We start from the raw sequence: 15,882 nt of genomic DNA, 5'->3' as shown, positions 1-15,882 counted from the left end.
TACAAGAGACTGTACCTTGAACTCAGAGACCTTCATGATCAGTAGTGTCTTTTTCAACATCATTTACTGGTAGTGATTCACTGCCGCTTTCACCATGATCTGTTCTGTCAGGATCATCATCTGATATGGCAACAACCCTCTCTTCTAGGTAATTACCATGAGAAGTTTCTCTCCTATTCCCGGAACGCTTAGGATAGAAACAAGAAAAAAGTGGGATTGTCAGAAGAAAAAAGGAAAGCAAGTAGGACCTGAATTTTGGAAGAAGAAACAGTTTGTCCTTACATTATTGAGTATCATGTCACATGGCTCAAGCATGTGAATCACATCTCCCATATTAGGCCTATCTTTTATATCAGGATCCACACATCGAAGAGCTACCAAAACAATTCGTTTGAGTTCCTTTGAGCAAGGTATTTCTGACAATTTAGGATCCACCACATTATCAATTTTCTGATTCACAACCATGGACTTTAACCACTCAATCAAATGTGGCTGCAATGAAGAAATCCAGTCAAACCATAATCTAGTATATAAGATTGATAAGAAAAGAAGTTAAAATTTTCAAAATTAGGCATTTGTACTTCACGTTGATGGCAATCTAAAGGGGTCCACCCAGAGATGATCTCCATAACAAGTATCCCAAAACTATAAACATCAGTCTTCTCTGGGAATTCGTCAGTTGAATCACATTCTGGAGCTACATAACTGCAGACTTTTGAAATTTTAATATTAATTATTTTATTTAAAAAATTATGCTATCACAAATCACAGGTTTTGATAGCAAAGAAAATGAATAAGCATGAAGGATTCAGAAAGCAGAGAAACTGACCCTAATGATTCCATAATTATGTGACCCCATTCAGGACCAAAAAGCTTAGCAAGGCCAAAATCAGTTATTTTTGGATTCCATTGGTGATCAAGGAGTATATTGCTTGATTTTAGGAATCGATGAATGACTTTTGGTTCTAGGTCCTCATGAAGGTAGGCCAATCTGCAGAAACAAATTCTTTTCAACTTATATGGCATAAACTCATAACAAAGAATATAATGATACATCTAAAATTTGGGAGCCACGTATTACCCTTTTGCAATTCCTTGGATAATTTTCATCCTTATATTCCATGGTAGAGGACTGACTTCTTCTGAATTTTCATGAAGCCACTGGTACAGATTACCATTATCTACATACTCATATACAAGCATCCTAATTGAAAGGAAACTCATGTCAAATGTTTGAATATCTTAATCAGTCAATTATGGATAAAAAATGTTCATAACGTTCATCAAGTGGAAAAAGAAAAATTATATGAACTTATTCTATAAGATTAAAAAAAATAATAAAATAAAAAGGAAAATGTTTTATACCTGATAGTTCCTTCAATACAGTGTCCAAGCAACTTGACAAGATTCTTGTGCCTAACTTGCCCAAAGGCCTCCACTTCTGCTATGAAGTCCTCAGCTTCGCAACTGATGGTTATAGTTCCATTAAAAGATATTACTTTTTTTTTTTTTTGCTCAAAGATAGACACACTCACTACAAGCCAAAAATAACAATTGGTCAAAGACTTAGAGCACAAAATTCTTTGCCAACCTACTTATAAGTTTCAGGTTTATCTTCTATATTCCAAATCATTTAGACAAATTTCCATCCAAATCTGAAATTTAAACCTAAACTCCATTCTAGTTGCTGGAAATTTAAACCTACCCAACCATTTAAGGCATAAAGCATTTGCTGACATGGAATTCAGATCTTTGTTCTAGCAATCATTGGCAAAACCAGACCTTGTCCAACTGAAACATTTGAGACAAAAGTAAGGGCATTGTTGGATGATTAGATATTCAATTTTCCCTGGTGCTAAAATATATGTTACTGTTATTTAATTTCAATAGGACGGCTGAGCAAGAAGACTGGAAGAGATTATAGGAATTAGGATTCTCAGTATATTTCTTGTGTAGTTTTGGTTGTTAAATATCTTTTCTGGAGATTACAAGTGGAAACTGAGTAGGTAGAGCATTTCAATGCTGTGTTAGTATGCAGTTCCAAGAATACATTGTGCTAAGTGGAAACTGAGATCATGTCTTGCAGAACATAGAAATGAACTAACCTAGGATTACAAGATATATATTTATCTAGTAGCACCTAAGATATCAGCATACATTTCAACTCCTTTTTGTCATTTTGATTTAATTTTGCTTGAAATTCGACAAACTAACTCTGCCTCTTAGTCTACAATACTTCTGTGAGATCAATAAATGTTGAAACCAGAAAAGTAGAAAAACAATTAATGAACATATTGATTCTTTCTTAGTAGCTTAACAATCATATATATTGTAACTTTTGTGTTTTGGGTTAGTGACACTTCTCTATTAGCATTTTTTATTAACAACTAAAAGATACCACTTGTATATTAACTAATTTAGTACTCATAATGGATTGTAATTGATAAAATCTCTTTGTTGTTGAATAACAGACCTAGGATCTAACCCTTGCCTACACCAAAAAGAAACCTACTGATATATTTTTATCTAATAATAAAGAATAATTATCATAGAGCAAACACTGTAAATTCAAATCCTATTGTATTTTTAAAAACAAAAACAAATACTCCATACCTGCTACTCACTAGTTTCTTCACTGCGACTCGCGTATTATCCAACAAAATACCTCGATAAACAATCCCATTATCCCCCGTTCCAATCACATTCTCTTTTGCCAATCCATTGGTGGCCATCTCAATCTCCTTTAAACTAAACCTGCAACCCCTCCAAACATCCTCAGCCATTGGCAAGTACCTAGCAACCTCTTCCAAATCAGTGACATCACATTTTTTAATTGACCCTGTCCAACGTTTCTGACTAGACCAAGGATCAGACAACAACACTGGGTGTCCCTTACCGCTCCTACTGTTACTATTGTTCATCTCAATCTCGTACATGTTACGTGAGAGTAGCCTCCTATCAAGGGACGATAGGCTGGAACTATGGTAAGGATGATTCTTGGAAGCTATAGGATTTGACATACAAAATTTGGCTTTGTAAGACTTTCTTCTTCGAAGATAACAAATGAAATATAGACATACAATGATACCACTGAGAGCAACAAAGAATATTGCAATGATAACAAGTATCAAAGCCCATAATGGAAGGTTAAAGAATGAGGTATGGTGTGAAAGCTTTCTTTTAACAATGTCAAAGAACATGATTAGAGAGAGAAAACAAAGAGAATAATGGGATTCTACTTAATGTGGAAATATAAGAGAGCTTAGGTTTTTTTTTTTTTTTTTTGGGAAATATTAAGGTAAAAATATCAAAGAGTTTGTGTTAGCTAGAACTCTTTTGGGATAGATAGAATTGAAAATTTCAAATAGCAAACTAACCGGCGAGAGTAGTGGGAAATCTGGGTGACAGAAGTGTTGTGGGAGTCCATTCACATAAAGCAATCAGTGACTTTCATTGCAATATATATATATATATATATATATATATATGTGTGTGTGTGTTATGCTAGGAACTATTACGTTGCATTTTCAAACATGTAACTTATAGATTAATGTATATCCAATTATAAAAAGATAATTCAAATATTATACTATATTAATTATCTTGTTGAACACGGCCGGCTGAAGCTATAGGCCACTTAGGCAGTGGCCTAAGGCCCCCACTGATAAAGAGGCCCCAAATAGTAATAATATATTATATAATATTATATAATATCTCATAAAAAGATTGTATAATCTGAAAAAAAATTGTATAATCTTGAATATTTTCTCACACATGAAACTTATTTCGATATTGATGGTTTAGATTTATTTTCAAAACTAAAAGTTTTAAAAAAAGTTTTGCAAATAAATGAAAACTCTCCAATTAATGTATTAAATTATATAAAAAGGTTAGAATCTTTTCCAAATGCATGTATTGCTTTCAAAATATTACTAACTATACATGTTACAATTGCTTCCATAGAAATAAGTTTTTCAAAATTAAAATTAATAAAATCCTATTTAAGATCAACTATGTCACAAGAAAGATTAAGTGGATTAGCCATATTACCAATTGAAAAGGAAATGTTAGCGGAACTTGAATGCAAAAATTTAATTAGTAATTTTGCCTCTCAAAAAGCAAGAAAAATAAATTTTAATTGAAAAAAATATATGAATTTATAATTAAATATAATAAAAGGCCCCATTTAAAGCTTTCGCCCAGGGCCCCCAAATTCATTGAGTCGGCCCTGTTGTTGAAGTGAAAATACCAACTACATTCATCACTACACTACCAACCCCATGAAACCCACTTAATCCAAACCAATTCTACATATCAGGTTAGTTTTTTTGTGGGTTGGTGGACTAGGTTGAGTTGGATTAGAATTTTATTTTGAGTCTCAATGGGTGACTCTATAGTATAGGCAAGGCAGTCACCTAAGACCGCCAAGTAAAAAAACGCTTCCAAATTTTAACCAATAGAGTTATTTATTTCATTATAATAATATTAATTAATCCAAATATTAGTCAATAAAGAAAATAATTTTTTTATTAAATGAAAAACAAGAAAAAGAGTAAGAAAAATGCTATGTTCACAACATTTTTCACAACAAATCCTAAGTGACAGGTTGTTACGGGTTGTTATTAGTGGACAAAAAAGTAATTTCAGTAGTGGGTTTAAATTAGTACGAGTAATAACTTAACGCCTAGGATTTTTTGTGAAAATATCAAGAATGTAGCACTTCTAAAAAAAAAAGCAATACACAAAAACTTTCACAATATTTTTCACAACAATTAAGTTGATAAATTTTTATTAATTCTCATTTAGGTTCACCACTAATATCACATTTTTATTTACCACTATCAATATGTCATATCAATAAGTGTGAGAAGTTTTGACAATTTTTTTTTTTTTTTTGTGTCTATAGACTTTCTAAAAAAAAAATTCTACATGGTTTATGTTAATTAGTAATTTTGCATATAAAACAAGATCATAAAGTTTAAGTAATATTAAATTTTTAAAAGATTCATATTTAAATATATAAAATTTCCTCAAAAATAATATTGATGTACTAAGAATGCCTTTTTGTAGGCTTGAAATTTTCAAGAATTTTTTTTAAAAAAAAATTTTTAGAAAGGATTCTTCTATCTTGAAACTGCAGAAGAAAGTTTTTGAAGTATAAAGTTTTTGAATTACTGTCCATGGTTCCAATATGAACGGGTTTTCTAATTTTTCGCTTTTTTTCATAACAATATTAAAAAGCATGTAAATTATAAAATCCACTTCCTGATGGGAGTAGTTGAAAGAGTTGGATACTGACTATATAGTGCCACTCTGTTTTTAACTCTCTAGGCTGAAATCTAGGAAATAATCGAAAGTTAGGGCCAATGGCATCAAAATGTGAAATGTGGTGGTTAGTGGAGACAACATTACTGCCTATATATAAGACTCAAATCAAGAATATAGGTAACTCCCTCAGCTAGGACAATAGAATGCCTTCTGTCATTGTCACTTACAAAAGAACTCCTTCGTTATTTAATGTGTTCTCTTTTTCTAGTTCAAGCATTTTCAATATGAATAATGTCTCTTTTGTATGTGTGTGTACATCACAATGTTTTTTGTAAAACATTTGCGATATCTATAGATTAATTTTATCATCATTAATTCCATTTTAACAATGGGGTTGTTTATCTAAGTTCTAAATGGGGTTATTGTTAGTTTCCCCTTCCTTTATACCCATTATCTTTCTTACAAACTGTAGTTCTACAATCTCTTTTTTTAATCCTTATGCTGCCCTATGTAGTAATTGAATTATATTTTTCACTTACAGCCGAAGCAAGGGAGACATGGTGAGGTTCTATGACCAATATTGACATAAACGGTTGCTGCTTTATCCATTTGCAAAGCAATTCTCCAGAGGGGAAGATTATTTGTTGTCTCCAGCATGTGTTTCTAGAATCTACTTAGCTTTCCATCATTTTCTGTCATCAAACAGGTCTGATTTTTTTTTAAGAAAAATAAATCGTGAGTATTCCAACTATATTAAAAGAAGAAATCGCAACTATAATTTTTGCCACTTCAAATCAAATTGAAGCAAATGGAGGAACACCCAAATAATAATTAACATTTGCGCACATGAAAAGAAAAGAAGAGGTCTGGCAAGGTCATCATCATTTGTAAGAACAAATAAGTAAAACTTGAAAAAATAAAAATAAAGATTTACATGCTCAACAAAAGTCAATGTGAAAATCCAAGAAAAAATTCCATCAAAGCAAAACCCTATATTATAAACTCAATAAAAAATAAAAACAAACAAACAAATGGCACACTAAATCAGCATTCATAATATCCCAGTTAAAATATCATACCTTTTAGATGGGGTAATCCATGATTCTAAGGTTTAGACTTCACAAACTTGAATCTCATAACAAGTTCCACACTGCAACCATCAGTTAACTTTTGTGGGGAGAAGTCTGAAGTGTGCAATTTTGGAATCAAGAGAAATGAGCATGCATGGGAAGGAACAGAAAAAGAGGTGGAAAAGAAAATTTGAAAAACTCAATGGAGGGTGTGGAGTGCAAAGTAATGAGAACGTATATTAGGAAGTTGAGTAACAATAATGTACTAAATTGACCCTATTATTTTAAAATATGATAAGTTTGATGCAAGGGAGTATTTTGGAATAAAAAAAAAAAGGAATCCAAACAAAGGAAGCCCTTTAAATGATAGATAGATTAATACGATCCATTATTTGGAAATCCAACTGAAGGAGGTCTTCAACAAACCACAAAATAAGTTCAATTCTAAATCTTCTAATATGAAATAACACTAGTTCAAAATTGAAGCTATTTTTTTTTTTTTTTTATAATTAAGCCATAACTAATTTTTAGTTAACATAAAATTTATAAAATTTCAAATTTAAAGCTACTTTTTTATGGGAATATAAATGTGAAATCACAAAAATTTGAAAATTTGATGGAGAGAATTTATTGAAAGAACTAAAGTTACAAATAGTTTTTATATAGCAATATATCTGTAGGGTCTCATTTTTCAACCCAATACCACACAATGGGTGGGATCTTGGACCTTCCTTGGATCTGGCCTTGAGCCCAGCGCAGACATTGACATGGGCTTTCCGGTTTTATACCCCTCCACAATAGCCCCTCAAAATCCTGCTATCCGGTTCCTCGGACGGAGAGGAGGGTTTTGGTGACGTCAAGCCTATGTCATGGCTTGCCAAGTCTTGTCCTTCATCAATGCTGGAGCCTCTTCGTTTACCAGGAGCACGTTCCTGATTGTGAGACATTCTTTTAGTTTACCCATGCCACGTTCCTGCCGTTTCGGTACAGGAGGCGCGCCTTTATTAAGGTCTTTTTATGAGGTGACGTAAATCCAACGTCAGGCTTGCCCCTCATATAAGAAACACAGTGGGAGGTCATTCCTTTTATTTGCAGACCCTTTAAGCTTTTCAAATTTCTAACCCTCCAACTGTGCCCAAAGTCCCCGTTACCAATGTGACTGAGCCTTAGGGGTGACATAGTCAAGGCCAAGATGAGGGTGAAGGGACCACACCCTCTTCAGAAGCCTTGGGTATCTTCGAGATTCAAAATGGTCCGGTCAGGGCAAGGGAGACAAAGACTCAAGACATTTCCTCTCCTCGATAAGGCAAGAAAGGAGCCTCTCCTTCTTTCAGCCAAAATCCGAAGCAGGTGGAGGTCGCATCAGATTTTTGGTGCGACAACACTGAGATTTCCCATCGCCGGTACCATCCGTTCTCGCTTGATTGCTGCTAATATGATGTTTGCTCGATTGCTGTTAGAGCTGGTATGGGGATTTAGCATCCCCACTTCTTCCTCTCTTCCATCACTAGTGCCATCCAGACTTGCTTAGTCGCTGCTAAAGCAAGGTTGTGGACCAGGTGCCTCCGCTTCTTCTTCTCTTCCATCACTGGTGCCATCCAAACTTGCTTAGTCGCTGCTAGAGCAAAATTGAAGGATCTATCGTTCCCGTGTATCCCTTTTTTTTTTTTTTTTTTTTTCTGTAGTTAGCTTCTGGTATAGGCTTGTCTAAACCCCTTTTATGTATGCTGTACTACTTCTTTGTCTAATAAAAGATGACTTTATCCCATTTTGCGTGTTCTTTCTTTTCTGCAATAATTATTTTGTGAATGGATGTGCTGGTGTCCTTTTCTTTCAAATAGTACTTAGGGCCGATGCCCATGTTAGCAAAGAGTTATTACTTTGAACTTATCAAAATTGACGGGCACAACAATGCCGACTTCAAGTAGGTTAACCATATGAGACTAACCGGGATAACAGCTGAATGTTCTGTATTGCATATGGGGTGATCACCTGAGGACGTGTAACCTAAAATGAACTGTCCGAGGGGGTCGCCGGGCACTAGGGTGCTTTGCCACATTTCAAATGATATTCATAGCCTTAACTTGTTTTGGGCATCCGGTCCGAGGACTGAGGTATGACTGTACCAGGTCTAAACACTTGGTTGTGTTAGTTTCCTTAGAGCTAGGGGTCTGAGGACCGCGCGGGATTTCCATTCTGTCTAAGACTTAAGCCTTTCTTGATATAGTTAGTTTCCCGTAGGTTTGAGTCCGAGGACCATGCAAGACCTTGGTTCTGTCTAGCACTTTCTTCTTGAAGTAACTGGTTTCCCCATAGGTTTGAGTCTGAGGATCATGCAAGACCTTTGTTTTGTCTAACACTTTCTTCTTGAAGTAGCTGGTTTCCCCATAGGTTTGAGTCCGAGGATCATGCAAGACCTTGGTTCTGTCCAACACTTATATTTACTAGTGACTAGTTTCCCCATAGGTTTGAGTCCGAAGACCATGCAAGACCTTGGTTCTGTCCAACATTTGTATTTTCTAGTGACTAATTTCCCCATAGGTTTGAGTCCGAGGACTATGCAAGGTCTTGGTTCTGTCTAGCACTTTCTTCTTGAAGTAGCTGGTTTCCCCATAGGTTTGAGTCCAAGGATCATGCAAGACCTTGGTTCTGTCCAACATTTTCTTCTTGAAGTAGCTAGTTTCCCTATAGGTTTGAGTCCGAGGACCATGCAAGACCTTGGTTCTGTCCAACACTTATATTTTCTAGTGACTAGTTTCCCCATAGGTTTGAATCTGAGGACCATGCAAGATCTTGGTTCTGTCCAACACTTATATTTTCTAGTGACTAGTTTCCCCAGAGGTTTGAATCTGAGGACCATGCAAGACCTTGGTTCTGTCTAGCACTTTCTTCTTGAAGTAGCTGGTTTCCCCATAGGTTTGAGTCTGAGGACCATGCAAGACCTTGGTTCTGTCCAACACTTATATATTCTAGTAACTAGTTTCCCCATAGGTTTGAGTCCGAGGACCATGCAAGACCTTAGTTCTGTCTAGCACTTTCTTCTTAAAGTAGCTGGTTTCCCCATAGGTTTGAGTTCGAGGACCATGCAAGACCTTGGTTCTGTCCAACACTTGTATTTTCTAGTGACTAGTTTCCCCGTAGGTTTGAGTCCGAGGATCATGCAAGACCTTGGTTCTGTCTAACACTTTCTTCTTGAAGTAGCTGGTTTCCCCATAGGTTTGAGTCCGAGGACCATGCAAGACCTTGGTTCTGTCCAACACTTGTATTTTCTAGTAACTAGTTTCCCCCTGTCCAACACTTATGGGAATTCGATGAATCGGGCTACTGGACCCACGAGGATTAGCCCCTTGGCAAATGTGTAGGGCATAGACTTGATGTTAGAAGCCCCTAGAACTGCCCGTGCCACTGGTGCTTCGAAGTGTAGCCCTGAGTGGGAGCTGAGTTAGAGCAACAACCGCGTACTGCTGGAAATGATGGAGAGGCTTTCGCATAGCTTGCACCACTGCCAAAATTATTTCTTTCAAGGGACCCTTGTTGACGGGGGCTTGATCCCACCATGACTAACCGCCGCCTGTGCCAACGCACAAGCCTTCCCACAAACGGCGCCAATTGTAAGGTCTCATTTTTCAGCCCAATACAACACGGTGGGTGGGATCTTGGACCAGCGGGCCTGATACAATGAATTTGTAGAGAGTGGGCTAAAAGGCTAGGCCTTGGTAAACGGACAGTCGTTAGTCATGATGTTCATGATGATCGCACAGAGGTGAACTGAGCTTATCCAAGAAGACTTCCTCCTCGGCACGGCCTGGGTGGTTCCGGTTCTTGGACCTGGTCCCCCGTCCCCTTTCTGGACTGCTTCTTCCTCCTTTTATACTAGCTTTTTCCCCTCCTCGAACGTCCACGTGTAGGTTCAGCTTTATAAGGCTGACACTTGTCCCATCAACCCATACCCAAAGTGGTTGGGGATGGTTGTAAAAGCTGAAAAACATGGCTCTGTCAGGTGCAGGGTACTTAATTGCAGTAATGGTAGTCTTTCCCTTGTTCTTTGTCGTTTTAGTATTTTTCCTGTTCGGCGAAATGACCCAGAATGTCATCACCAGGACCGAGTTGCTCCCTTTGCCCTCGGCTACATTTATGGCCGAGGAGGGTCCTTCCCATGGCCGAGGAGGATCCTTCCCATGGCCAAGGGGTGGGCCTTCCTTGGATCGGGCCTTAGGCCCAGTGCAGACATTGACATGGGCTTTCCGGTTTTATACCCCCCACAATATCTATTTCCACCATAAACAATATCCAACCAAAAATAAATAAAACGAGTTATTTTGTTCTTAGTTGGCATGATTTTGGGGTTTGCCAAAAACTCTAAAGCCTCCGATAGGACTACAAAGCCTTCTAAAGCTATAGTTGTACTCCTGTGTAAGCCTTTGTAATTGGATCAAAGTTGTAGCTCATATTCTTTATTTCTAACATTCCCAATTGGATTGTAATGGGGCAAGACAAGAAAAACTCACACAAACCTGGAGTAGAGTAGGTCAAGGCAGGATAGGATGAAGGCAACTTGTCATCCTAATTAAGATCCCATCACCTCTTAACATTCCTGCCTAGCACAATCTTTCTTCTTCACCATGATCAAAGTGAGAGAAAAAGTATACTTGTTCACATATATTGATTCCAAAATATGCCATTTTGTCCTCTAGTTTGTATAATGGAACAATGTCATTTTCTCAAGTCTTGATGAAATTTAAAGGAACTTGGGGGCTTGAAAACATGACAAAAAATTTTGATTTTTTTTTTTTTTAATGAATATTGTTGTTATATTTTCTGGTACTGAACGTCTGAAAGATAGACTTTTGAAGATTGATACTCCATTTGGCAGTGACCTAATTTCAAGCAAAAGAATCTTTTTAAGTTCAGAATGCAAATACAGCTTTTGAGTGAGGAATTTCAACAACCATGCTTAATGGATGGATTTTGTCGAACATTTTGTTTCTCTACACAATAATATCATATCATAACAACATATAGTATGTTGTTATGATTCACGAGGCGCTAAGCTTATCATTCAAATTGATGAAGTTTGAAATTTAAATAATTATAGTTGTGGATTATAATTTGCATTATTTCAAATTGTATTCTTATTTTCAAATTGAATTTAGATGGAAATTGCTTCCTATTTTTTTAAGATTAGATTGTAATGAGGTCATCTCATTTTTTATTACTTATATACATTTTTTTCATGATATGGAACCTCACCAAGGCAGGATCCTTTAGACTCATCACTAAAAAGTAAACCACAGATATACAACCCCACCTACCAAATTAGAATTAAACAAAAAATAAACCCTAAGATTGTCTTTCTCCCTCTTAGGAGGCTAGTCACCTTGAATCCACTAAACTACCATTCTATTTTATCAGTTCATAACAATAACAAGCTGACATCAGTGAGAAACATCAAAGGGCTGCAAAACCAGCTCCGCCACACCTGAAAATAAATGACTAAAATTACTTACCTCCATCACCCTCAAATATGAGAAAACCCAATACCATTTCTTAGCAAAGTTCAGGTCGTTTATGGAAGATAAATTGACTAAAGTTTTTCTCTCTTAATTTGTTGTGGTCTAACGGCATTATCTTAAATTATGCATTCAAGCGTACTTTACTGCTGTTATATAAGTGGCAGTAGAGAGTAGTACTAGTAAACCTTTTTGTCCTCCCTACTTGATATACCATGGAGGCTTTCAAATCATTAGAGTAAGTGAATTCTTTTGTTAGAATATTTGACTTTTTTTTCTTTTGATATTACATACGCCCTTGGTGAGTGTTAAGCATAAGACCTTAGCCTCTATCTTACTCTTACAAGGGAAGATGTGCCATTTGAACTAGAACTCATTAGCATTCTAAGAATATTTGGCATGGAAGAGGAAAAAGAAGGTAGGGTGTATTGCGAAATTCTTCCTTAGTTAAACAGTACACGAATGGCTCCATATCAATTTATTTCACATATGAATAATAGTTTGTGTATAAGTATCTGGAAATGACTTGCATAGAGTGTGCGCTGATCCATGAATCACCATGAAATATCTTTTCACCTTCTGAACTAATATGCATAGGGAATTTTTTGTCAAACACTGATCCCATGTACAAAGAATGTATTTCCTCTATAGGCAAGCATCCTGCCCTCAGCACCAACACACCACAAATGGCCTTGCAGCTGCAAAACTCCTCTCATTCCCGCAGTTTCCCACACAAACTTGAAAAGCCGAAGAGCCCTGTCCAATTGCCTCACCCCACTCCAGACCATCTTATCCTCTTCTGTAGTCAAAATCTTTCCCATGTACAAGCAAAACCTATCCTCACCACCAACGCTATAAATTCGACCGCATAAATCCACTTCAATATCTCTAGCATGTCCATGGAGGTAATATAATAAAAGAGTAAACAAGCACTTGGACGAGTGGCCCAATGTCTTGGAGAGCTTCTTCTGCACTAGGCTTTCTTGATGCCGAGCTTCTTTGTATCCAATACTTTTATCAATCAATATGTCCTTGATTTGAGACAGTCCTTCTTTCATGACCTCAACCTTCCCCACAAGAAGACATAATTCCTTTTCACTTTTCAAACACTCAATGAGATCATTGAACATCTCAAGAACATCTTCCCATTTATGTGAAGCAGAGGAGCCAACAACTTTTGCAGGCGCAAGCCGCATCCACGAAGCAGAATCATGGTCAAAGGAAATAGCTGTGTCAGCCAGGAACTTTAGACAGCTAGAAACAATCTGCTGACCCATCTTGGTCCCTTTGCTAGAGCATTGACAACTTAACAAATCCAACTCAGATTTCAAACCATTTAGTATCTCCTCAAGTGTACTTGTCCATATCCGCATTTGCGTGACCTGTGGGCATATTGTGTGCCGAACCACCTTCCTTTGTTGGGCAGAAATGTTCAGGAAGTTGCACACTTTAGTGAGTGAATTCACAACCATAGGCTCTCTTTCACTAGGTTCACTGAAACAAACAAATGGGGTGCAGTTGTTACTTGCCGCCAATGATGAGGCCATCACATTTTTCTGAATCTTTTGCTGAATTGATGGAGACCCAATAAAGACCCTGGCCAGGGACTTGAAAGTTTGCATTTTGTGCTCAATTTCACCATCAAAGACAATTGAATTGTCCCTGACATGAACTACCCTCCCATCAAGCCAATCCACATTTCTCAACAAGTGGCTCAATTCTGTTATCTTTGGAAACTCCTTCTCATACCATTCACAATGTAAAGGCTCTTGATGGGATACTTCTGAACAGTGATATAGCATAACATTCATATAAGCAGCTCCATTTTGCTTAGTTTTTAAACACTTTGCACCATGGACAAGCTTCTGTATATATGTGTGCACCATCATAAGCCAGCCCAGACTCCTTTAAATATATAATAAAACAACTTTTGGATCAAAACCCAAATCCCACCTTAACACATTAGCTGTAAAATTTCGTTTGGACCATTCATCAAACATGTGGTGTACATAATATCTTACAAAAATAATTGGATTATAGTGAGAGTCAATTGAAGAAAATAAAAAATAAAAAACACGTAATGACAAGGAAGAAAATCAAGATAAAGAAACTAGCTTACCATAACCATGTTCGATGCTGGCAGTGCTAGGCTATACTAATCAGGGACAAGTCTGCAATTTTAGAAGCTACGTGGAGAACTTAAAAATTCGACCATTTTTTTTTTCTTTTTAACATTACTTGGGCTTGATTTATGGGTCCACAGTCCAGTAGTGTAATATGTTAACTATAATGGGCCAGAGCTCAATGTTTAATACACTCTGGAAGATTTTTAAAAGCCCATGTATAATATTAATATCTCTCTCTTTCTTTTTTGTAAACTACAAGTTTGGTCCCTCACTTTCACGCTTTATGTCAATTTGGTCCCTAGCGTTTCACATGCGTCAATTTAATCCCTAACATTTTGATATTGTATTAAAATAATCATTACCGTTAAGTGATGGATGAAAATTTCTGACGTGATTAACAATCAAAATAAATTATTATTTTCATACCACATCAATTGTCACATCATCGTAAACTTTAAAAAGAAAAAAAAATAGTGTGGACTAAAAACATAGAACTTTCTTTTCCTTTACTTTCTCAGGGATCATTTTGGGGTTAAAAACCCAAACTGAAAACTCAACTTCATTCATTTTCCCAAATTTTCCCGGCAGTCAAACATGGAAAAAAAGGGAACTTCAAAGCTCATGGAACCATTCTTAAATCCCCATTCCCAAATTAAACAATAAAACTTAGCATGTGGTGGAGTGGAGAGCAGCGACGAGATTTCTCTACCTAGTCCCTACTATCTTTATTCAATGGCTAGTCATAAGGAGGAATTCTGTTGGAAATCTACGGCTTTTAATTGATATTTGTGTGGGGTCACTTGCCGATGAGAACTATGGTTTCCTCCTAGCTAATAATTCATATACAAACTATGTTTTTAATTCTTTAACAAATCACCTCCCCAAACTCCCTCACAATCCTAATTCTGATTTTCTCAACAACAAGACTTTCCCACAAATGGAAAAGCACCGTCAATGAGGCCCCACCCCACCATCCAAACATGCTGAGTTTTTGCTGTTTTAATTTGGGAATGGAAATATCATGAGCTTCAAAGTTTGTTTTTGTTTTTGTTTTTACATGTTTGCTTGCTGGGAAAATATGGGAAAATGAAGGAAGTTGAGTTTTAAGTTCTAACCCCAATTTGGTTCTTGAGAAAGCAAAAGGAAAAGAAAATTATGGGTTTTTAGTCCATAAATTTTTTATAGAAATTTCTTATGATGACGTGGTAGTATATGCGGCATGAAAATATAATTTTATTTTGACTGTTGGTCAAGTTAAGATTTTCCATCCATTACTTAACGGTAGAGATCATTTTGACACAATACCAAAAGGTTAGGGATCAAATTGATACATGTGAAACGTTAGGGACCAAATTGACATTTAGCCTAAAGGATAAGGACCCAACTTCTAATTTACCCTCTCTTTTTTTTGGTTTTATGTTTTAACTTCTTTCTTATTTTTTAGTTTTAACCCCTTTTTCCTCAGGAAAAAAAAAAAATATATATATATATATATATATATATATATATATCTAATCCTTTTATAAAAAAAAATAATAATAATAATTAAATGAAATATAACATGTGACATAATAGATCCTAGTTTACGTCCTCTGAATATCTGATGACAGGTTAATAGAAAACTGTAAGGATTGAAATTGGATTGGACCCAGGATTGGGCTCAAACCCAAGCGGCCCAAACAATAAATTTGTAGAGAGTGGATGAAAGAATTAGATCTATTCCAGAAAAAGAAAAGAAAAAAAAAAAAAAAAAAAAAAAAAAACCGATTAAATTTGGTAATTTAAGACTGTTAAATGCAAGTAGGATTAGAAAATCTGTTCTCGGAATAACTCGAGGAGTTTATACTATATGGTCTTGTTGAACAATATAATTATACAAGAGTGCACAGTCTTGTTCTCACAAATCCT

The 15,882-nt window shown here is 36.1% G+C and overlaps 2 protein-coding genes across 5 annotated transcripts; both read right to left on the bottom strand.

The window, feature by feature from the left end:
* Window positions 1-22: 22 nt before the first annotated feature.
* On the bottom strand, window positions 23-3,200 carry LOC126700734 (probable serine/threonine-protein kinase At1g01540). Its single transcript, XM_050398926.1, has 7 exons — window positions 2,614-3,200; window positions 1,366-1,467; window positions 1,082-1,204; window positions 830-991; window positions 582-705; window positions 283-492; window positions 23-187 (listed from the first exon to the last, which is right to left on the bottom strand). Exons 1-7 carry the CDS (start codon window positions 3,198-3,200, stop codon window positions 23-25), a joined length of 1,473 nt encoding a protein of 490 aa, XP_050254883.1.
* Window positions 3,201-12,250: 9,050 nt separating this feature from the next.
* Window positions 12,251-14,112, bottom strand: LOC126699797 (uncharacterized). Of its 4 annotated transcripts, none has more exons than XM_050397767.1 (2): window positions 13,968-14,112; window positions 12,251-13,753 (listed from the first exon to the last, which is right to left on the bottom strand). In XM_050397767.1, the coding sequence occupies exon 2, from the start codon at window positions 13,735-13,737 to the stop codon at window positions 12,457-12,459; it is 1,281 nt and encodes a 426-aa protein (XP_050253724.1). In that variant the 5' UTR covers window positions 13,738-13,753; window positions 13,968-14,112; the 3' UTR covers window positions 12,251-12,456. The 4 variants fall into 4 exon arrangements, with proteins under 4 accessions (XP_050253724.1, XP_050253722.1, XP_050253725.1 ...); XM_050397765.1 differs by having other exon boundaries at window positions 12,251-13,864; window positions 13,968-14,109; XM_050397768.1 differs by having other exon boundaries at window positions 12,251-13,713; window positions 13,968-14,106.
* Between the last annotated feature and the right edge of the window lie 1,770 nt (window positions 14,113-15,882).

Source organism: Quercus robur, chromosome 9 (assembly GCF_932294415.1).
Source record: "Quercus robur chromosome 9, dhQueRobu3.1, whole genome shotgun sequence".
Taxonomy (NCBI): domain Eukaryota; kingdom Viridiplantae; phylum Streptophyta; class Magnoliopsida; order Fagales; family Fagaceae; genus Quercus; species Quercus robur.
This window is presented reverse-complemented; position numbering and strand designations above follow the sequence as displayed.

Bases quoted from the DNA above. Each gene is read 5' to 3' on its own strand.
- LOC126700734 (XM_050398926.1), bottom strand. From the start codon at position 3,200: ATGTTCTTTGACATTGTTAAAAGAAAGCTTTCACACCATACCTCATTC. The intron at 706-829 runs GTCAGTTTCTCT...AAAAGTCTGCAG, and splicing joins ATAATTATGGAATCATTAGG to TTATGTAGCTCCAGAATGTG. The intron at 493-581 runs GTACAAATGCCT...TCTTCATTGCAG, and splicing joins TAGATTGCCATCAACGTGAA to CCACATTTGATTGAGTGGTT.
- LOC126699797 (XM_050397767.1), bottom strand. From the start codon at position 13,737: ATGATGGTGCACACATATATACAGAAGCTTGTCCATGGTGCAAAGTGT.